Genomic DNA, 21,558 nt, shown 5'->3' with positions numbered 1-21,558 from the left:
ATGTGAAAGGGACAGGAAAGAGCAGACAGCTGCAGCTACCAGGCAGAGAAGCTGCGAGAGGAAAAGAAGCGGCTGCTGTATAGTAAATTATAAACATGTTGTTTACATCCAATTATTGGTAGGGACAAATAGGTCCTTCCAAAATTTTGGTAGGGACATGTCCCTATGGTCCCTATGCAAACCTACGCCCATGGTTGCAGCCCTAACTGAGGTCTGGCATTGCCACTCCCTCCATTAATTATTGCTCAGGTTTGGTTTTAATTTGTTTCTCATTCGTTTTAAACTGACATTTGATTTAATTTTTTTATTCCTCTCATGTAAACGGATGAAGATAAAACAAGTATCATCTTCAAGATCCGGCCCAAAAATATCAGCAGCAAATATTGGGCATCAGTTCAAATGTCAAAAAAAATGCTGAACTCTAGCAAAACCAATAAAAACCCAAGAGACATTTAAAAACTTAAAACAGGAAAACAACATTGAGAATGGCTTAAAAAAAAAAAAAATAAAAGAATTAATACCGAAAATAAAAACTGTTTTAAAAGTGGATTTCAATCATCAAAGCATCAATCGCTACTTTAAGACTTTGTTTTGAGAAAAGAAGCTTAACGTTTGTCAGTTACCTCTGATGAATAAAAACCAGACATGGTCATAGCTCTAACATAAGCTAATCTAAAAGAGTAATTTAGAAGAAAATAAACAACTGAAAGCATGGAAACACACTATGGCATCATGATGAAAAAGGAGGGTCCTTTCTCCCGTATAAAATTAAATCATCATGATGAAATCATAGTCAATCATTGGGTTGTTAACTAACTTCCTTTGGAAAGTAAAAGGCTTCAATCGTTTGTCTAACGATGGTTCTTAATTCCCGTCCTTTTAAAAACTGGATAGATGTGCCTCAAAGATCATGTAACTTTCAGTAAAGTGGATCATTGCACCAACAGTGTCTAGTTAAGTGACTTCTCTTTAGATCATGTTCCTGAGTTTCAGTTTTAGACCCTTATATTTAAAAATACAAAAAAAAAAAAAAAAAAAAAGAACCAAAATGTCAGAAAGAGAGCCCGGTTACAATGTTTACCTGTTCATCTGACCCGTCTGCTGCTACCATGGTAACGGAGTGGGCGCCTTGTGCTGCCAGCTCATGAGCTGGGATTGTTATTGTTGTGCCTTCTTGGGTTACCATGGTGATCGTCCCACCCATAGCCTGCAAGTGTGCCTCTGAGATGCTGACCTAATAGGAGTGGAATACAGAGAAAAGACTGTTCAAACTTACAGCCAATCAGAAGCAGTTCCTTATTTAGTTAAAGGACTAGACTTTGTTTCATTATTCTTGCAAGCAATTTAAATTCAAAAATTGTTTATTAATCCCTAAGGGAAACTAAATGTTGCAGTAACCTATCGTTTTTTTTTTTAAGCAGGTCTTGATAACTGTAGGTAGGATTTGTTAAAAAAAACCTTGCTCCCTGTTGCTCATGATCTTATTCACTTTATAAAAAATTCTTTTTTGTGAACTAAGCTCCAGAGGTTCTACAGGAGGTACTAGAAAAGACCCACCCTTCTTTATTAGCTGGTTTAGCTTTTTTGAGTCATTTGCTCTGATGCCGTTACCCCAGCAATTAAAAAAATAAATAAATAAAATCATCAACCAGTAAAGGTCCGGAGACAATTTGTAAATATAATCTGTTACTTTAAACAGCATTTAACACTGAAATAGAATGAAGTTTTTATGCATCCATGTTATACATTGAATAAAAGAAAAAAGAAAAGAATTATAAAATCTAAAGTGTTTTTGAAGTAGAGAAGAACAATCGTTCAGTTTGGTATATAGACAATTTCCTGACTCACATATTTTATAAAACACCTGAACTCACCGTTTGTTATTTCTCTTTTCTTTTTTATGGCTTAATGAGAGCAGGGGGCAGGGCTTTAGGGTGGCAAAGCCATTCTCAAGCCATTCCAGGCTCATTCATGAGCTAATGTAATTGTAGTGTAATTCAATGCACATTCAATCCAAGTCTAACACTACCTGCTGCGTTCCATCTTCCTGAGTTACTAAGGCCACTTGCTGCTGACCAGCGACCTCCGACGCCTCCACAGGGACCGCTTCTGAGCCAGGCTCGTCTGCTCCAACCACAGTCGTTGTGTAGTTCACATTTGGATCATCAATGGCATCTGAAATATCATTGGAGTTCTATCAATCTGTAGTTGATTAACTTCCTGCCGTTGCTGAAGCTGCAGAGGCCACAGACCTGCTGGCGGCTCGAAGTAGGCCTCCTGCTCCTCCTCGATGGGCTCGGTGTCGTTGTGTGCCGTGCGTTTATGCATGGCGAGCGTGGAGATCTGCTTGTAGGTTTTGCCGCAGTGGTTGCAGTTGTATGGTTTGCAGGGCGTGTGGACGACATGGTGTTTATAAAGGCTGGAGTATTCTGTGAAGCGCTTCTCACACCCTGGCACGGTGCAAACGTAGGGCTTCTCTCCTGCAGGGAACAAATGACCCAAAAAAAGAACATAAAGACGACGTTAAAGAAGAAAAATCCATGCAGACACGTTTCTGAGCTCTCAGTGGAGTCTGAACTGACCTGTGTGAATCCTCATATGGTTCTTGTAATTAGTGGCGCTGGCGAACGAGCGTCCGCAGGTGGGCTCGGAGCAGTAGTACGGCCGCTCTCCAGTGTGTGTTCGGATATGAACTTTGCGGATGTTGGACGTGGTGAACGACCTGCCGCAGCCTTCCACCGGGCACTTAAAGGGCTTCTCTCCTGCAATCAAAGAAGGAAAACTAAGCCTCCATTACATAAAAAAGACAGAAGAATGAAGCCTTAATGGATATTAAAAGTGAATCTTTGATTCCTAGTTGGTGGATACTTTAAATTTGAATTTCAACCGTTTCATCTGGCATCAGGTTAATCATAACAGCCACGTGTCGTCGCCTCGAGCACATTATGTGCTTGTGTGTGTGAAGTTTAAAACAACCCCTCCTGTTGTTCATAGCCTCGCCATTTTAAAAAGCTTTTGCATATAAATAACCAGAGGCAGTTATTTATTTTTTCATCTTTCCACCACATGCCCCATTTGTACTAGAATAAAGTCTTGTGGCAAAGCTTAAAATTTCAACAGCTGATTTCATTCACTTCCAGAGCGGTACTGAAGAACCGGTGTCAACCAGAATTGGATTCATTTGAACTCCATGGTCCTTGAGAGCTGACCAGGCAGAGATGAATCTAAATAAAAAGTTCATTTTCTCCTTAGAAGCTAACAGACCTCTCCTAAGTCCTTTCAAATATTTTTGAATAACACTCCTTTCTGAATGTTCATCAGATTTGATCTGTTCCCTACAGCTTTGGATCAACTGAAAGATCCTGAGAAAGACCGAAGGGTTAAGATCGATCACCGCTGCAGCACAGAGCGCAGGGACTGTTTATCCTCCAATATCACCATAGATAAAGGTTTGCAGCTCAGAGATCTGGTTTGTGAGGTTAAAGCTGCTTCCCTTTGAATCGTTGATCCAAGCAACGATACCTTAGTTCTCACACTACCTCTTTTCTCAGCCAGTCAACAGCAAGGATAGAGCAGGGACTCTGATGTCTCTCAAAGCTCTCCTACCTCTTCTTCCTCCTTTCAGCCTTCAACTCTAAAGATAAGCCAAAAAACTGCTTTGACACGCTGCCCAATCAGGAGTTTGCACCCCGATATCTTTTCGATATGTCTGAAGTAATTTTGCTGCAGAAATTAGTTGTAAAATACAGAATCGTTGACGGGAAATTCCGCCATTTTCAGTAAGGTGGAAATAGATATGCTAACTGCTGACATTAGATGCTGCAATGATATGTAGTATATAAGTATATTTAAAAAACATTTATTTGTTTTTGTTTCCCGTCTTAAAGCTGTTAAATGTTGCCTCAAGTTAAAATAGTATGTCACTTCAGGAATTTTTGGAGTTCTCTCCAGTGCATTTCAGCCCTCAAATATGTCCCCGCTATGCTGAAATTTAGGTGGGATGTTCATGCTTTGAATTGTCCACAGGACACCGAAATTAGGCCGATACCCCGAATTTTACTAAGTCCAACGGCCACAAAAACAATGTTTTTGAACACATCTGCTTCCATATTTGCACCTTTATGCAAGAAAAGTGTTAGATGATGAAAACTGCCCCATTCAGAGCTGCCATCAACCCTGAGAGCTTGCTAGCAGGGAAACACATGAGCCAACGCTTCGCCAGTAGACAGAACCAGTTTGAAAGCAACCATGTTCAGAAGGATTCCCTAACTGCCGCTCTGTCAAGCCGAACCGAGACACGGACAGAGGGGGGGTTTTTTTCTACCCGATAAATCACAGCATTGCTGTGCCTGTGTGTGGATCAAAGCAGCATCTCTGGGTCGATCTGATCATTTGCATATAAAGTAGAGGTATGAACGTCACCTCCACCATGGAGGAATGATTGAAAGAAAAAGGAGCAGGATGCATTAGAGCACCCCCAGCCCTACAATACAAAATCATGGTGATAACCCTGGGAAATATAAAAAATATATATTTAACTGTTGTTCTTCCATTGTAATTTTTAAGGAGAAATCAAAATGAACCAAGTCTGTGCATAGGAGGCTCACAATATAAAGAAAAAAAACAGAACAGAAATCAGATCAAATTAGTTAGTCAAAGGTCAATTTATGATTCTGACGCATAGCCTCTGCAACCGTCAAATCTGTCTCTGTACACCTCAAAAAAATCCTGACAAACCTGCACAGACGTCAAGCGGAAATGCGCAGACAAAAAGCAGCTGTGATTGATCCTTGGTATGCCTTTCCGGCTGTCCGTGTGGTCGTCCTTCTCGATTCGGTGCCGGGGTGCACCATTTTTAAAAACCGAGGAACAAATACAATGGACAACTACGACGAAAGGTTAATTGGTCTTTATGCCAACTCCATTAACAGAACCTGTTCCTCTTCGATGTCTAGCAACTCTAGATCCATTTCCATGACCGTGATATCTTGCGGACGCACCATGGTTGTTTTGGAAGATAAACACTCCTGCCGGCGCCGCAGAAGTTCTCATGACCATCCACCGAACTTCTCGCGAGTTCTCGAATAGGCTCCCCCTTGCGCTTTGGTGGGAAACAGCTGTGCGTCCCTAGAAATTCCAGACCGAAGGTGCAGAAGCATACCAGCAAAACTAGTTTGCGACCAGACCCAAGTGACATTTGATGTGTGCGGTTGCAGAAGTATAATCTGCCCTTAATTCTTAGAAAATACAATCAGCCCCTTTATGTACCTTTAATTTTCAACTGTACCTGTGTGAGTCCTGGTGTGCTTCTGAAGGTCTCCAGAGGTCTTAAAGGACTTGCAGCAGTTGATCTCCAGACATCTGTATGGTTTTTCCCCAGTATGCGTCCGAGAGTGACTCTTCAGTCCGTAACCTTGCATTCACACAAACACCGTTGAGTCAGGGAGGCTTTCATTCCACCCCCCAACATTTGTTAAACTCATGCTAGTAGCTATCAAAGACTTTTCAGGACTTGAATATAAAACGTAATGTTAAATAAATAAAACATCACTGTGATTTAACGGCAGCTACCTGTAGCAAACTTCTTTCCACAGCCCCGATAATCGCAGACGTATGGTTTGTCGCCGGTGTGCGAGCGCTCGTGTACCTGCCAGATGTGAACGCAAAGCTAAGTAAGTTTTCCACAAAAATGTTCAATTCTGAAATAATAAACATGATTAGCAACAAACAAAAGAGAAGTAGGAACATTATTGATGTGAAAATATGCCTTCAGTTGGCAGAAGAAGAGCAGAACTAGACCTTGAGGTGGTGAGCTGTGGTGTAGAGCTTCCCACAGCCTTCATATTCACAGCGGAAAGATTTCTCTCCAACATTTGTCACTCGAAGCTGCCTGTTGTCTTGACCTTGTAGAACAATCTGAACAATAATCCACAGTCTAAACGTCTGATTTCAATCAAAGGGGTTAAAAGAAAACAGGAAACGACATCTCACCCTCATGTGGACACCGCCGTCTGCTTCCACTCTCCCATAAGACCCCAAAGGGTTTTCAACATTCTCTACCTGAGGAGGAAAAATAGGACATTTCTTTAATGAAGGAGCTGAAGACAGCGACACAAACGGCAGCAAAGTTATCTCTTCTGTCACCTTGGTGCTGTACTGTTCAAGCACGCTGATGGTTTCTGGGTCGATGGCTGTACCGTCAGCTTGGAGGTCAGCGATGGTGCCGTCAGCCTGGATGGCCAGGATGGTGTTGGGCTGAGGCATGTGCACCGTGTGCTGGATGTAGGCCGTGCTTCCATCCTCTAGCTGGACCTCCTGCAGGCCATTCTGGTCGTAGGTTTCTAGGAGAGGGAGGAGCGGATTAAAAAGCTAAATGAGGAAGATCACAACAGACTGGAGTAAAATAACAATCGGCTAATAAATGCCAATTATTATGATGCTCATGTCTTATTGTTACGACAGCAGTCATGTTTCCATCAGAATAAAATGCGAGTTTAGCTAAATATTGAAATTAGTGCATATTTAGCGAGTTTGCTAAATATGCAAATTTGCATTATTTCCATTTGGTTTAAAGTAAATGATCAAAGTGATGTTGAAATAAAGTGCGTGCCTGTATTGAACAGGAAGTAGATGTGGCAATCTAGCACTGACCACAGATCAGTAATGGAGGAATGTTTTAATTAATGTGTTGGGATTTGGTAAGTTGTTCTTAAGTCAACATGTCAGCTAGTAATAATAGGAACATCCAGGAAGATGCTGATCGGTCATGTGAGGTAAAAGTTCGCTACGTCAGAGCTGATTCGAAAAGAGTGTTTCAAATCACTTCAAGCAAGCATAAAACTTATTTTACCATATGAATTTGAGGGAGTATTTTTATTTTTCCATTTCCATAAAGCTTTTCTGATGCAATACTTCATTAGGAAAAGCTAAAACTAGCATATTTAGCCAGAAACAAGAGTATGATTTCAGGATTATCATACTGGCGCCTCAGAGAGAGTATGCAAGCATCACTGATTAGTGTCATTTGGTGTGATTAGCCATAACCAGTTTTTCTGAGGCCAAACATTGAAACTAACAATTAAACAATATCAAAAATGTTTTATTTTCCTAAAGAATCTTTAGATTTAGTGAAAATAATCTTATTTTAACACCACATATCAGCACATGTTCTCAAGTAGCCATTATAGAACCGACTACAGATTATAATTTTTCACATTTAAAAAGCATTTTAACAAAAATACAAAAGCAGCTAAAAAAAAAAAAAAAGGACTGAGGAAATTCTTGCGAAAAAAATATACTTTAAAAAGGACCCATAATCTGTAAGATCTACTTAAACACCTTTAGTTTTTTTTAATACTTTTTTTTCATGCATTTCTGAGGATATTGTGCAGCTTTTATGACTGAAGATGAACACAATCTACCGCTGTTGGATCTATCTAAGCATATCTTGTTGATTTAACATTACTTTTTCATCTACTTAGAGAACATACAGATGCGACAGATACATGATATGAAAAATGTGTGCATTAGTGTGCTCCGTTTAACTCTTTTATACCTAAATTAAGTTTATTTGCAACAGCAGGTATGCTAAAACTGAAAATTAGACATGAAGTCACAAAGGCAAACACAAATGTGCCATTATTGTGTTATTTTTCCAAATAAGAGACGGATGGGACTAGATGTTCAAGAACTAATCTAAATGATTGTGATGAGAAAGATTTATTTTCCTGAAATTATATTTGGTTGCTGTGTGTTAACCACACATGAACTAATGTCCTCACTCACCTGCTGGACTTAAAGAATGCACATCCTTTGAGGTTAGCTTTTACCTAAAACCTGAGTTTCAACTCACACAGTTTTTAAAGGAGGTGAATCTGGTTTAAATGATCACAACACTATAGATCGCTACCAAAGCAAAGGTTGGTATGCAACCAATGTCCACTATTGAATAAAACCATCCCTACTGCAACAGTATAATGTTTCCCAAATAAAAAACCCTGTGATCTAAAGGAACTGCTTAAATAATAATAAATAAAAAAATAGCCTCTGGGAAGGGAGACAGGGAATTATTGAGGAGTAAACAGAAGCAACTTTAGGTTACAACATTTAATTTCCATTTGTGATTAATAATGTTTTTTTAACCGAATGTCCCAAGAAGAAAACAGCTCCATCTGTCTAGTGAAGCTAGTGTTTACCTTTGGGAGTATGAATGTAGGCAGTCGTTCCATCCTCTAACTGAACAGCCTGCCCGTCTTCCAGCTGTAAACTGTCTCCGCCTGCAGCATAAAGCAGACGGTTAAACCAAGCCACCGAAAAAATAACACTTCCCACAAAACAGAATAAATATCTGGTTTCAATTCATATCATTACAGTGCAACCTTTATCTGAGAGGGAAGAGGATGCCGGGGGTCACACTGTACCTGCTTTAGGCACGGACACATGCTGCACATAGGCAGCCGAGCCGTCCTCTAGCTGGATCACCTGACCGTCCATGATCTGTCCGTCAGAGAAGGACGCTTTGGATTCATGCTGGATGTATGCTGTGGAACCATCTGAAAGAGTAACAGCCTGCAGGCTCACTGTGTCCATGTTCTCAATCTGGTCACCATCTGGGAAGTTAGAAGACAAAGGTAACTCCAACTCTTCTGATCTAACGGGTATAAGGGAACTGGTTTCAAGAACAAATGTTTAAGATGTTATAAAACCATAGATCTACAACCACTAGAAGTTAGGAGAACTCACCTGCCACCGTCACAGCCTCTGCCAGGCAGAGTGTAACTGGCTGCCCATCTGCATCATGAAACTCTGACATTCCCTGGGAGTCCCGGTTTATCTGGGCCAAGAGCATGCTTTAGCTGCTGAAGGGATGAAAACATAGCCGATTTAACCCTGTTGCTGAGCTAACAGCTCAGCTAACACACAGGAGCACAGGAAGCAGACTAAAAACCACGACCAACCGATTCATCTTTCACACCTGTGTTCAACTCGCACATGAAATTTCTGCCTGCTTCATGTAGCTTCTTATCTTACAAACCATATATCCTGTGGTGAAACTCAGAGTACATACATTTTGGAGCGTCAATCTGTGATATATATTGAAATACAAAATGTCATTTCAGCATCATAAAATAAAAGCGTATTGTAATGTTTATGGAGCTCATTATCATCCAGCAAATGTTGCAACTAACAATTATCTTGCAAATCGATTAATCTGTCAATTATTTTTTCAATTAAACGGTAACAATGGGGTAGCCAAAGATTCCTTAAAGAAGACTTTTTACAAAATGAATCAGGTAGAATGCAAACTTTCCACTTGTGAAATTCTGGATTATATATATATATATATATATATATATATAAAGACTTGTCTTAGTCTCTATACTCCAGTTAACAATTAATCGATTGCTAAATTAGTTGACGATTATTTCAATACTCGATTAATCACGATCAGCCTTGTGTGTTGTTCAGCATGGGGGTGAGTAGAAAATGAAGGCTAATCATGTTTTGGGTGTACTATTCCTTTAACAATTTCAAAAGAACCTAAAAGGGGAAAAAAAGAACAGTTGCAAAAAAAATAAAATAAATAAATAAATCAGATTTTATTACAAACTGTAGTTCTGCTGTCCACCAGTAGGTGGTGACATGTTCACATGAAGCCTCATGAACTGTGGGGATTGTTGAAGCAATTTGGCCAAACAGTTCAATGCCTTATGAGGCTTCATCTCACCATCACTAGTAAAAAGGGACACACACACTCCCTATTTTTAATGTTAAGCTTTTTCTGGAAATTTGCCATGTCCTTTGACCAGGGGATTTCCTTCATATTGGATCAATTTCCTCTATTGTTTGTAGGAATAATGCAAATCAAACTTTTGATGGTTTTCTTTCAAAAGACTATTTTTCCAAGTATTTCATAATTTGTCTCATAAAACAATCCTCCATAGTAACCAAAGGGTCTTTTGGCTGCTTGATGCAATTCTTGTCTAGTCTGTTCGTTCAGGTGGGGGCGATGCAAACTAACAACCCAGGCTAAAAGTGCCACAAAAAAAAACGCTAATGTATGAACAAATATGTCTGTGAAGTAGATATTGTTTTCCATCAAAGGGATACCTAACATTTGTGATTGCAAGAGTTTTATCTATCCAGACTGGAGGCATTTTTTGTATAGAAAAGATTGCAGACCTCTGGTTTGAGTGCACAGCTGATTTTAAATAGGAATGTTGTCACGCCATACAATGGTTAGAACGATGCTTTTGGGGATTTGAAACGTGGGACATTATTCCCCCCAGTGAGATCTAGAAGCCATTCAGCAAAGCTACTGCTATGTAGAGGAGTACACATAATTTTGGCATAGAAAGAAAAATTGAGTTCTTACATATTTTAGCTTTTTACGTACTGTAAATTACACCAAAAAAGAGAAAAATTTAATAAGTGAAAACTATTTGAAAACTTAAAAAGTTTGTATCAGCTCTAATGCTGTTTTGTTGTCAGAAAAAGGGTTATTTCACTTTGTTTTGTTTTTTGTTACGTACTTAATCTTTTTTTCACTTATAAGGGCAAGTGACCTTTTATTACATGACATTATGACATTGATCTATGCCATTGATAATTCATTTTTAAATGTTACAAAAAAATTATTTCTAAATGTTACAAAACTAAGGTCATGTCCTGTCATTCAACAACACTCGTGGCTTAAAATTATTGATTTTCACAGTATTTCATAGAATGCCCCAGTAAAGGTTAAAAACAGAGTTAATGTTATGTGTCAACATGTGATAAAGTTCAAGGAGTAGGATTATTTGTCCAAGGTATTAAACATCATACTGCTGCATTATTACATATTTGTTTGAGTACGTTAAAATTCTTCCTTGTACGGAAGAGGATTAGGGCCACTGAAAAAAATAAAAAGTTAACAGATTTTTATATATTATTTCAGTTAATATGGGAAAAAAGTCAGAATTCTGACCTTTTTTTCCTCAGAATTTTGACAGCTAACACACGTGTTAGCATTAAGCCGTAGCCATGTCTGTTTTAGAGACTAGCTCTCTTGTTTTAATCACCTTCTGCTCTTCCATTCATGAAATAGCATCACCGGAGAACCCTCAGGCACTTAAAAAGTTGCCTAATTTCGTCAGTTTTCACCAATGTGTTACTGACCCTCCCAAAACAACTCACATCTTTCAGTGAAGCTGAGTGCTCCCACGTATCTTCCTTCATGGTGCCCATCTACATTAAGATCCAAAATTCTGAGATTAAACTCAGAATTCTGACTTTTTTTCTCATATTATAATGAAATGAAATTTAAAAATGAGTTAACTTTTTATTGTTTTTTTCAATGGCCCTAATCCTCTTCCGTATCCTTGCCATTACATATACACGCAGGAATCTCATTTCATTCAAGGGCAGAGCTGGAAATGGGGGCCCCTTAGCCAATCACTGGCCACCCCTACAATTTTTCCCCCTCTAATACAGATGGTGGCAGCAGTTATACTCTCAAGTGGAATATTCAAAAACATTTTTTTTGTGGTTAATTATGCACATCAATACAGAAGAGTACAGAATTCATGCTATTTTCAGAACTAGATTTTGTGTTATATGAGGTAAAGAGAAAAGGATGTGTCCCTGCAAGTCATCTAGGAGTCTTCAGTGAAATCAAAGATAACAATTTTAATAAAAACCTTTCAAATAATCAATTTATGTAGATATTAGTGCTTGCAAATATAAATTCTATGCATAACGTTTGATACAAGTAGGTAAGTAATGACGATGGAAAAGATTTATGCCACAGAACTCAAAACTGAGTTTTATCCACTATATCCTTTATCTTGAAATTACAGATGTTTAAATATATGCGTTTATTTGTTAGCAAAGGCTGTAGGAAAGTATAGGTAGTCTTTATTTAGAAAATATGGGTGTTTTGCTAGTAAATTTTTATGTTGGAACAGTGGAGATTGACCAAGTCTACATTGGTTATTGCCTGGCCACCCTTAAAAGAAATTTCTGGCAACGCCTCTGATTTCATTAAAATAATGATACTCTAGATCAGCTAGTCTAAATCCAATGTGAGTATTTGTTAAACGTTTTCCAGCACTTAGGAGATAAGGTTAATATTCTAAAATATGATCAACATATCCTTTTCTTTATTCAAGACATTTAAAATCAGTTAATATTATCCAAACTGAATGGAAACATCTCTTAGGTTCTCTGTTACCCTTCATAATCATTTTCTGGGATGAAGGTGTCTTGCTGCATTGCGGGGATGATACATAAATACATAATAAAATAGACTAAACGTATGCAGAAAAAAATAAACAAATCTGGGACAACAGAAGAAGGGAAAAACGGTGCAGCATAATCAGTCATACTGTCCTGGTTTGGCGCTTGTTTAGTTCTTATACTGAAGTCAGCTGTTAGCTAACCTCGGCTACAACTATGATTTTGCACAATTCCCTTTTAAAAGAACGCCTAAACGAAAAAAAAACTATCCAAAATGTGTATGATTCGGCAGATACTACTCGAACACCACATGACCACCCTATACTAAATAGTCATTTAGAGACTGTTGGCCGCAGGACAGATACAGTATGTCAAACGGAATAAGCTAACGGCCAGTTAGCCGTTGAGCTAACGCAGCAGCTAAATACGCCAAGCGGTGCCGTCACGATGTTTTTCACGATTTGAGAGCAAATGTTTCCTGCAGGGCTGCGGTCGCCCGGGTCGCTTTTATTTTTGTCTTTAACCAAGCTGCTTCCTATCGTCTAAAACTAAAATGTTAAACAGCTAGAGTGAAGCTAGCGCTCCACAACAAGCTTCCAGACAAGTTTGACTAACTAAAAACAAGACCCAGGAATTCAGGAGCTAATTCATGATATAAGCACGTTTCATTCGCTACAAGTCTTTTTTCCGTTTCTAAACATTTCCTCCGTCTCCATTCTAATTCCCTTCCCGTAACCTGTCACTCCCACTAGCACCAGAGATGGCTGTGGGAATAATGCACACTGGGTAAAAACCAATTTATATACTAACCTCTGAAAATTTCCAACAATTCCTCCTGTTCGACCACCATGCAACAGTGCAGGAAACGACTAGCGACGTTCACTGACCAGGAACATGTATGGGAAAAGCAAACTTTCCGGTGCTGTCCCGCCTATTTTTTCTACCACGATATGTGATTGGTCAGTTGTTTTGTTAAATCGATTCTTATTGGTCCGAGGAGGTGTCGCTCCGTTTAGGGGCTAAGAATTCAGGCTCCCGGGCCCCTTGCAGACGCCATTCCGCGCCGGTTTTCGTATTGTTTTCAGCTTTCTTGAGCAACTATGCTGCGTCGTCGTGAAAAAAAAATATTTAAACCATCTAGAAAGAGTGCGGATAACAGCCTATGTGAATCCATTGTGACTTTGGGCCAAAACCGAAGGTTACAATGCTCTTGTTTTGAAGCATAAACATGGGCGTGTGTGCAGGTTTATCGGCATCCATGTTGAAAACAAGGTCGTGTGGGAAAGAGAGGGGGAATGTGGGCAATGCAGTGAAAAGAGGCTCAGTGGGATTATATTTCACATTGAGTTGACGCATAGCAATAAACGGAGTCTGAAAGCTCACTCATTAAATATGTTTAAATGATAAAAAAAAAAAAAGTATGGTGCGAAACATTGTTTGCATATAATGTCAAAAATTTAGCTGCAGCAGCTAAACTACAAATACAGTTGCAGAGCTCTTGTGGACGGAATTGTGAATGTAATATGTATTCCTATTGTATTTTGATAAAATAATTTTCTGAAAAAATGGTTTACAATTAAACAATAACTAAAACCATGGATGAATAGACTTATAATGGATGGATGAGGGATAGATGGATAAATGGATTGATGATGGATGGAAGAGTGGACAATGGATGGATGGATGATAGATGGGTGGATGGATGGATGCTGGATGGATGATGGAGGGATGATGGATGGATGGATGGATGATTGATTGATGGGTGGATGATGGATGGATGATGGATGGATGGATGGATAGACTTATATTGGATGGATGAGGGATGGATGGATGGATGGATGGATGGATGGATAGACTTATATTGGATGGATGAGGGATGGATGGATAAATGGATTGATGATGGATGGAAGAGTGGACAATGGATGGATGGATGATAGATGGGTGGATGGATGGATGCTGGATGGATGATGGAGGGATGATGGATGGATGGATGGATGATTGATTGATGGGTGGATGATGGATGGATGATGGATGGATGGATGGATGGATGGCTGGATGGATGAAATGATTTTGGGTTAAGAGGACCTTCCATGTTAACAAATGTGTTCAACTCATCATATGTATGTACAACAATTATATAGTATGAATTATTTAATGATAGCATTCTGAGTTGCAAATAGTTTGTTGTTGAAAGGGTTTATTTTGAAGGTTCAGAGCATAAATCCCATCTTATACTGTCTGACTTCACTGCCTGTCACGATGGAGAGTATTATCCCTCCTCCTCTACAAGACGTCATGCTTTGGGGTTTCCTTGTCTCGGCAGCAGGCAGAAGGAGAACAGGAGGAAGAGCTCACACACACAAACACAGCTGCCTGTTTCCTCAAAACCAGGCTCCATCATGTTTACAGGGATGCGGGCGGAAAACCGGAGCAGCTCTGATGTCCTAGATGCTGCGGCACTGAGGCAGCAGAGGAGGCTGAAACAAGCCATCCAGTTCCTACACAGGGACTCTGCTGATCTGCTGCCTCTGGATGGAATGAAGAAACTCGGGACATCCAAGCAGGGAGTGCGTCTCTTTTCTTAGACCTCGAACTATATCTGACCTAATTAGATCTCTTCCTCTTATTCATTTGGGGGTTTGTGCAATTAGGAGTAGAATAGTCTTTATATTTAAATTATAAAGGTCTACATTATATCATTTGACATGCTTAAGCATATTTAAAAAAACAAGCTATAAGCCAAAGGGCCACATCGGAACATAGGTTTCTAATATTAAGGTTTATTTAATTACCGTATAAGCGTGTTCTCTTGCGTTCTGTGACTGTGCCCTATTCTCTATGCTGCAGCAGCCACACAATATTCTCCAGAGGAGGCTTCTGGAGGCCAAGCTATCCCAGGGCAGGATGGACACACACAGCGTGACCCCAAACAGCAGAGGGGTTCATCAGCTGAGCTGCCGGCAGTTCTCTAACGAGGATGAAGAGGGCGAAGATTTAATCTGTGTAGCTTGTAAAGTGGGTGGAATTCTGTATCCGTAAAAGAATGCATGTTTTCACTCCCCTGTAGCTTTTTTCACCTTAGAGCCACAAACTCTGAAGTATATCATGAGGATTCAGAGTGTCAGAATAACAAAAAGGAATGAAGTCAGATTGTGTGTGCTATTGGATCACAGTATAAATCTGGTTGTTCTCTGAGGGCTAAAAAGGTCTGACAAGGATCATCAGTGAAATTCAGCATCACAAACGCAGAAGATGACAGTTAGCAATTCAGAGAATAAGTAGTGTGGAAGTCAAAGGCAGGGTTAGAATATAAAATTGTTTTGCCAATCCCAGAAATTATTCTTTAATCTATATTCTGAAAATAGAAACGGCAGACATACTGTAGGAGCCTGCAGGACAGGGATGTCCACCTAGAGGCACAAGCCCTCTTTGTTATCAGGGAACCAAGCCACAGATGAACCGTGCCGAGCCTTACTATTGATCTAGTACTGGGATTTTTTTCTTTAGCAGAAAGAACGATTTGAAAGATGGATGGAGCTTAGTACAAAGGCTATGAAAGACTTGAGAAAAGAAAGGAGGTTTAATTTCCAGCAGGACAATGATTGGAAACGTACATTAAAAACACCAAAGTATTGGCTTATATCAGGGGTCGAGGGTCGAGACACCCCAGCAGGGATGTTAAACACCAATCGAGGGTCATGACATTAATTTCATAATCATTCTAATATCTCTAAGCAGTACAGAGGGCCAAAATTTATCTTTAAATACACATATTTGAATGTTGCATGAAATATGCAGACACTACTTTTTTGATGGTAAATTTTTTATCACTATTGATTGACAATGTTGCAGTAAATATACCACTCAATTATAAAATGAACTATTTATTATCAAACGTGTTGTTAAATAATTACAAATAGATTTAATTTGAGCAATTTCATATGACTTTAGAAAATAAATGTATAAACCAGTTTAATTATTTCACTGTATATTTTTATATAAATAGGTAGAGATAATTCTATGCAAATTTAGGAGGTCGCCAATCTGTTTTATTTATGTGGACATTGGATGAAAAGTTTGGGATCCCCTGGGCTTAAATCGAAGACTAAGAAGCACTAATCCATTTTTTTGCAATCCAATCCGATACGATACATGGGCAGAGCCTATTGGCCGATATCCGATATAGATCCGATACTACTGTTGAACGAATTAACCATGTGAGTAAAGGCATCATCCTTGAAATAAAGTATGCCCATGTGTTAGATCAAGGTTCACAGATGTGGTGATCTTTTTTTATTAAACAGAAGGGGTTGTGGGTTTGAATCCATGCTGGTGGTCTTTCTGCATGAGTTTAAAGTGGGATTATTTTCATCTTAAATGTTTATTTCAATGTGTAACCAAATATAACATTGCAATCCATATATATTTTTAAATAGCTGAAACGGGCCTTTTATTCCATAAATTTTTTATTTCTTTTTTTTCTGTCACTAAACCTTTTTCCACTCGTCTTACTGCAGTGATCATTGCCTCTTGTCTCACAGCCATTTTGTCCTTGTTACAGTGTTTTGGACAGGAAGTCACATTGCTGATTGACACGGGCTGCAGGATGAACTTGATGTCTTCAGTGACTGTGGACAGATTAGGGTAAGTGGAACTCACCCACTCATTGTCATAAAAACCAGTGGAAAGTCTTGTCTTAATTCTCTATCTCTTAAAGACTGAAACTGCTGGTTGAGGAGAATAAAACGGACCCAGACTGGTTTCCATTTCAGCGCAAACTTTGCATCGATGGATTCATCAAGGAGCTCAGCCTGACCATTGGAGGCCTCCAAATTATGTCTTCATTCTTTATAGTAGGTGAGGAAAATAACAAGGAAGAGAAAGAAAACCAAATATTGTTGTATATAACCCTGTAATAAGGTTTTCCACTTGTTACATGTGTTTACAGAAAGCACCAAACCACTCATGACCCTGGGCAGCAGGACTTTAAAATACCTCAAGGTGAGTTATTACCATTTACTCTTGATTTACTTTCAGTCTTGGTGGGGTTTTAAGGAGCTTATGAATGGCTCACCCCATCTGTTGCCTTTGGTCACAATATAATGTGTACTTTCTATATGATTTAGTTCTGGGAAATGAGATAAAGGTTTAACAAGGTTGATTAGGTTTCCGATGAAAGCCGTTTGTTTGTTTGGGATCATTATCCTGATATGGGAAAGATCCAGTGAAGATCTATGGCCCCCAGCATCATGGGTCTTGCAATGTACTTGAAAATATGCATCCATAAGAGTCTTGTAGCCTGATCTTCAGAAAGATTGTCTTCAAACAGGTGCAAGCGTATTGTTTTTATGGAGAGCGCAGATCTTTAAAGATGGTGCAAAGGGATTTGCTTTGTCAAATCTAGATAGCCTGCTCAAACTGTTTCTTTTTTAAATTTTTTAGCCTGCATACCTTTGTGTATACAGATCATACTCTAAAAAACAACCGTGCAAATTAATGGATGGCGGATATGCAAATGTAAGAATTTACTAAATGATTTTACAAATCAAATTAACTGCAGATGCAGTTTTTGTATCTTTTTTTAATACTTCTAAAAATGGGTGCAAAAACATCTGCGGTTATTGTTGCAACAAAACAGACATTGGTACAATGCAAAAAGAAGAAGAGATATTCTGTATGAATATGTACAGAATGTCATATAAATATAGTTGGACGGTCAGAAATAACAATAGTAGAATATATATTGATAAATAAAAATTTATACAGGCACAAATCAATACAAGGGCACAGCAGGAAATCTTTATACAGTCAAACCCAATCGAAAAAGATAGACTTTAATGGTTAATATAATAAAACTGATAGTGAAACATACAATCTGCTCATTTTAATAAGGTGAACAAGGTTTGCACGTCTTAACACAGCAAGCCGCAACACATCCCCTTATTGCATGTAGTAAAAGAGCAAAAGTATTTGAATCCCTGGAATCAGATCAGAACTTTTGTTACCAAGGTTGATCAGAAAACCCTTTTTTTTTTCACAATGTGCCTTCTAAACTCTCTTGTTTCCCGTATAGAGACTGGGTAACTATAGCATACCATTCTTTGCTGCAGTTGTCTAAAAGAGCATTTGGAGCATTAGAGATTTTTTGTATTATCCTACTAACTTTGCAAGTTAACAAAAGAAACATAAAAAAAACATCTAGTTGTTTTCTGAAGTTTTCCTTGTTTTAGATAGGCAGGTTTAGACAAAAAAATTTTGGTTTAATAAATAGTTTGATCTCTTTTCTTAACCATTTTGCTAACTGGAAATAGAAACCAGGCCTCAGTGTGTCAACTGGCCAGATTTACACCAGAGAAGCTGAAAATTGTGGATAAAAAAGTGAGAAATCCATTCCCTATGAATATTCACGTATAAATCACAAATACACTTGGTTTACATTTATACTGCATTAAATGTGCCAGACATTGATTTTCAGATGAAACAGTTATTCTTGACTGTAATACTTTTCCTGCCACAATGACAAATATGCTAAAACAGCTGCTAAAATGAGCATTTGGAGTTTCTCCAAGTTTGTATATGCCTTGAGCAAAAAGAACATAATCCAGTTGATTATAATAAAATAAGGCTTCCTCCTTATAGTCTTTTGATCCTCCTTTTTGAGCCAAAAAAAGACCCTCGGCGCCCTTTACCAACAAATTGAGCAAAAACTATAGGGATTCTGTGAATTGTCATAAAAACATTCTATGAAACCAGTGAGTTACTGGATTACTTTTAAAAATGTCCGATAACATGACTAAGAACCTTTTAACACAGAGGTATTCAATGTTTTCCAGGTCAAGGACCCAAACTGATGGTAAAATGGAGCGGGCACCCTCTAATTATATCTATTTTATGAAATTGTGTTATATCAAACTGGTCCTATAGTTACTCTAGTACAGATGGAGTAATGAAACCCTTGGATTATTAAAGTATTTCTGATTCTGATTCCTGGTTGATGGGACAGGTGTTATGAACGAAACGGTGCCCATCGTGAAAGAGCTTCTGTGTGTCGCTGAATGTGTGCATTGATGACTGAAAGACATCTTCTGCCTCCATTTATCTGTTTACTACAGTGTGTTGAATTCATGTTAATGTGTATTTAAAGACATTTCAATTAGTGAAAAAAAAAAAGTCTAATCAACCAAAAACTTTTGTGACCCCCATGCAGTAGGTCCTTGGACCCTCAAGGGGTCGCGGACCCCCTGTTGAAGACCTCCTTTTTAACACATTATGCTGGGTCCCAGTGAACGGGGAGTCTTAGAAACATACACAGAAAGCAGAGGCTGATATATGAAATAGTTCACTGTAGGCTTTGCCATGACTTACTTTGTTATAGCTGCTGTTCTTGTTGCAGTGTGTAATCGATACAGAGAGGCAGATGTTGGTGTTTGGGAGAAACACAAGGGAGCAGGTTGACTTTATTAAGATGCATCCAAGTGAAAGGTAAGACAGTCTCTATTTTTCTTTTGTTTTTAATTTTTTACAGTTTAGGCCAAGACTCCATGTTATCATATATACCTCAGCTCATTTTTACACACATATGATGGGTATAAAGAAAATTTAAAAAGCAAAATTTACATACGTAGGTACTAAGATTTGATTTTAATCCTATTGTACAGTACTGGAGTATGTTTTTATATATTATATATTTTTATATATTTTTATTTAATATTAAATAAAGGAAAGTATTTAATTCAGTTTTCACCAAAACAAATATAACGTGTTAAATTTAATCTATTTTTATTTTGTAGGAGGTCTTAAATCAAACTAACAGACATCTTTTGTGCCTCTCCTTCTTTTTCAGTGACCCGGATTTTTAATCTTCTTGGTTTACCCCCAACACAGACTGGTCCAAAGAGCGGGAAGTCAAACTTTAACCTTAACCTATACATTCAATATTGCTGACCTCAAATAAAATAAAAAAAGGTTTTACCTTTAAAAAAAAATCTTTAGGTATTTTTAATTTCCATAAATTATTGACAAATTTTGGGACACATGAACTCCTTCAAAATGTGTTGGAGGGTAGATCAGGTACTAACTACTATAGCTCTACTAGACCTTTTCCTTTTCTCTCTGCCTTTCTTTCATTCTAGCAGCTGATAAATAAGGACCCCTTGTATCACGGAGCCCTGAAAAGTTTAGGCAGAGATTTAAAAGTAGAAAATGCAGCACTAAATACTGTTTGTAGCCATTTTTACTAACAGTGTTTACCTATCTTTGTCTACTAAAACTGAATAAGGGAAGTTCAGCCTAGTGGTTAGTGCATAGAGCTTGGAATCCTGAGGTTCTAAGTTTGAGGCCCACTCCCACAGACTGCCACTCTGGGTCTCTGAGCAACGACCCTTAAACCCAAACTGCTCCTTGGGTGCTGCACAATGACAGCCCACTGCTCCCCAAGGGGATGGATTAAACTCAGAAGTTAATTTCTCCAATGTGAGATCAATAAAGCTCAGTTATTATTTAATTATTACCTTGATTACGTGGCATACCGGTTGGAATAATCCACTGGTTTTCAAAGTTGAACCTGGAAAACAGTCACATATGGATAAAAATCCTGATATTCCTAGCAGGGAATTTACCTATGAATTAGGGAAGTAAAGAGTTTATCTACATCTTTGTCTATTGCAATGACTCAGTGCCTCTACCTTAACCCTGTAATGCCAAATGTGTCATATTTGATACAAACGGTTTCTGAAATGTTTTGCGTCTGACACCTTTTGCATAATTTAATGGTAAAAACTTTGCTCAAAATCCTATTGTACACAATCAGGTATACCTGATAACAGAGGGCAGAAGACTACACAAAAAATAATCGTGACTTATCGCATAGTAATAAATTATTAATATCAAAAATGTATTTTTTTTCTTTTTACATATTTTGTTAAAAGGCCAAATAAGGACTTCAAACCAAAAAAAGTAATTTTATGTTTTTGTTTTATTCTTGGATAGGGCTTTAAAGGGTTAAAATTGAATTGGCCCAGTGTGCTCCCTCACTTCTTTGCCTGCTGTTGTGAAGAAGAGACACATAACCTCATAAGGCACTGCTGTTTACACACTAAGCTCTTCTTATGTAGCAGAGGCTGATTGGGCAGGCCTGATGGGAAGCTTGGACAAGTTGTCTCCTATTTTCTGTTTAGGTAGATAACTGTAGCTCCTAACTATGTTTTTTTTTTAAATCATATGCAGATGTGATTCATAACTCTAATATCACATAAATGGGTGTTCTTTTACTAGAACTAGTGTCCAGTAGCCAATGCGGATCACTTAGCACAGTTTGTGTCCACAATATGTGGATATTTGTGG

General features: G+C 38.4%; 2 protein-coding genes across 3 annotated transcripts in view; one reads left to right on the top strand and one right to left on the bottom strand.

The window, feature by feature from the left end:
- Positions 1-13,156, bottom strand: part of znf143 (zinc finger protein 143) — a 17,330-nt gene extending 4,174 nt beyond the window's left edge. Inside the window, exons 1-13 of the mRNA XM_015397291.1 lie at positions 13,027-13,156; positions 8,743-8,858; positions 8,421-8,609; positions 8,196-8,276; positions 6,145-6,341; positions 5,992-6,060; positions 5,800-5,916; positions 5,572-5,647; positions 5,288-5,413; positions 2,583-2,762; positions 2,253-2,480; positions 2,030-2,175; positions 1,082-1,234 (exon numbers count right to left, since the gene is read on the bottom strand). Of these exons, the coding sequence (XP_015252777.1) occupies positions 1,082-1,234; positions 2,030-2,175; positions 2,253-2,480; positions 2,583-2,762; positions 5,288-5,413; positions 5,572-5,647; positions 5,800-5,916; positions 5,992-6,060; positions 6,145-6,341; positions 8,196-8,276; positions 8,421-8,609; positions 8,743-8,848 (1,668 nt within the window). The 5' untranslated portion in view covers positions 8,849-8,858; positions 13,027-13,156. The remainder of the gene's footprint in view (positions 1-1,081; positions 1,235-2,029; positions 2,176-2,252; positions 2,481-2,582; positions 2,763-5,287; positions 5,414-5,571; positions 5,648-5,799; positions 5,917-5,991; positions 6,061-6,144; positions 6,342-8,195; positions 8,277-8,420; positions 8,610-8,742; positions 8,859-13,026) is intronic.
- Positions 13,033-21,011, top strand: nrip3 (nuclear receptor interacting protein 3). Of its 2 annotated transcripts, none has more exons than XM_015397292.1 (8): positions 13,033-13,175; positions 14,626-14,783; positions 15,064-15,231; positions 16,778-16,860; positions 16,934-17,073; positions 17,165-17,217; positions 19,610-19,698; positions 20,060-21,011. In XM_015397292.1, exons 1-8 carry the CDS (start codon positions 13,115-13,117, stop codon positions 20,073-20,075), a joined length of 768 nt encoding a protein of 255 aa, XP_015252778.1. In that variant the 5' UTR covers positions 13,033-13,114; the 3' UTR covers positions 20,076-21,011. The 2 variants fall into 2 exon arrangements, with proteins under 2 accessions (XP_015252778.1, XP_015252779.1); XM_015397293.1 differs by lacking the exon at positions 13,033-13,175 and adding an exon at positions 13,310-13,414.
- The last annotated feature ends 547 nt before the right edge of the window (positions 21,012-21,558 follow it).

Source organism: Cyprinodon variegatus, unplaced genomic scaffold (assembly GCF_000732505.1).
Source record: "Cyprinodon variegatus isolate N-32 unplaced genomic scaffold, C_variegatus-1.0 Scaffold849, whole genome shotgun sequence".
Classification (NCBI taxonomy): domain Eukaryota; kingdom Metazoa; phylum Chordata; class Actinopteri; order Cyprinodontiformes; family Cyprinodontidae; genus Cyprinodon; species Cyprinodon variegatus.
The sequence above is the reverse complement of the archived record's forward strand: the minus strand, read 5'-3'. Positions and strand labels throughout refer to the sequence as shown.